Source organism: Schistocerca piceifrons, chromosome 2 (genome assembly GCF_021461385.2).
Source record: "Schistocerca piceifrons isolate TAMUIC-IGC-003096 chromosome 2, iqSchPice1.1, whole genome shotgun sequence".
Lineage (NCBI taxonomy): Eukaryota > Metazoa > Arthropoda > Insecta > Orthoptera > Acrididae > Schistocerca > Schistocerca piceifrons.
This window is the reverse complement of record NC_060139.1, coordinates 756,683,836-756,685,564: the sequence shown is the minus strand read 5'-3', so window position 1 is coordinate 756,685,564 and position 1,729 is coordinate 756,683,836. Positions and strand designations below refer to the sequence as shown.

The window sequence follows — 1,729 nt, the reverse complement described above, 5'->3', positions numbered from 1 at the left end:
AAAATACGGTAAAAAAATGGGTATTGTATACAAACAAGATGTTTGCTTAACTAAAGACACCAGATGCATTAACACTGTAAAGTATAACAAGAAACGAAGAGCAAAGAAAAGGAAAGTGAAAACTGTTTTAACTCCTCAGATAGACAAATACTATCATCACTGGGACACAGAGTGCTATAAATACAGACACCATCCTCTGCTAGCTCTCATTCGAACGTTTTTTACTTTCACAGTGCACTACAACAACAACAACAACAGACAGGGCAAGGTATTTAAGAAGGATGTTGAATGTAAGAGAAAAAATACTCACCGACGACTCTGTTACTCGCCTTCAGTATCATAAGTATAAACCATTTGGTCAACCAGCTTTTGCTTCAAACGATTCCATATCAATTGTTATACAAAATGAAAACACTTACCTGTTACCTTTTGAGAGCCGGTTGTATATTGAAGGACAGCTTCTTAATGCAGAGGGACAAGGAAAAGCTAGCGATATTGAGTTAACTAAAAACTGTGCACTTTACCTGTTTTCAGACATTCAGTACTGTCTCAATGACCAAATTATCGATGATGTGCGTAATCCAGGAAATGCAACATTAATGAAAGGATATGTTTCGTTTACACCTAGTGAAGCGAATGCTTTGCAAAATTCTGGCTGGACCACAAGAGATGATTTGAAAAAACTAATTGATGATGATGGACGTTTCAATTTTTGCATCCCGCTGAAAATGATGTAGGGCTTTGCAGAGGATTATAAAAAGATTATTTTAAATGCTCGTCATGAACTGGTGCTGATTCCTAACAGACAAAATGTTAACAGATAAAGCAGATACCAAGTCAAAAATAGTGTCGGAATAATGTACTGGGAGATGCCGCATGTTCAAGTGTCCGCAAGGCAACAAATATCACTATGGAATATTTTTAAAAATGATAATAGTATAAGTCTGGCTTTTCGTCACTGGGACCTGATTGAGTGTATTGCACCAGAAATTAGCTCATGGACATGGCAAATTAAATTTAAACAGCTCTTGAAACAGCCAGGTATGTAATAATGGCTTTTCAGTCAAACAGAAATTCGATTACTACTGATTCAAGTGTATTTGACAAAATAAACATATCTTATTTGAAGGTGTGTTTTAATTCACCTAAATTCCCAGAGGAGAACTTTGCAGATGATTTTGAAACGAAAGATACCGCACAAGCGTTTGAAATGTATGCTGATTTTCAATCACTATATAAGAAGAAGAGGAAACCCACTCCAGAACCGTATCGAGTTTAAGAACTGTCCCATATTTTTCATTGAGTGTTCACATCAAAATGAAACACTGAAATCTCCCATAGTTGACATGAAGATTGAAATAGAAATAAAAAAACCATTCCCAAAAATACAACAGTCACAAAGCGTACTCAGATATAAAAACAGTGTTGAGTAAGACCTCCACTTCATTTTCTAACATTCTATCGCTTCAGTAGCTGACGGAGGTGGAAACAAAAGCAAAAGAAAATGAATAAAGTTATGATAGTTGATTCTAAATCAGACAAACATCCAGTGAGAGTGTTAGTTGCTAATTTAAGTGTTGGAAATGAATCTGTGCTACAAGCTGTGAACACCGAAGTCTCTTTCAGTGCATTACACTCTTTATTTCACTCATTGCTAAAAGAGAACAATGATTGTAAAACATTGGTGTTTTCAAAAAATTTACTCTGCCCAAATGTCCTAAGTATTTTG

General features: G+C 35.5%; 1 protein-coding gene across 1 annotated transcript; it reads left to right on the top strand.

Annotated features, from left to right (window-relative positions):
• Positions 1-281: 281 nt before the first annotated feature.
• On the top strand, positions 282-737 carry LOC124775829. Its single transcript, XM_047250663.1, has one exon. It carries the CDS (start codon positions 282-284, stop codon positions 735-737), a length of 456 nt encoding a protein of 151 aa, XP_047106619.1.
• Positions 738-1,729: the final 992 nt, after the last annotated feature.

What these genes read in the sequence shown, in the direction of transcription:
- LOC124775829 (XM_047250663.1), top strand. Translation starts at nt 282, where the DNA reads ATGTTGAATGTAAGAGAAAAAATACTCACCGACGACTCTGTTACTCGC.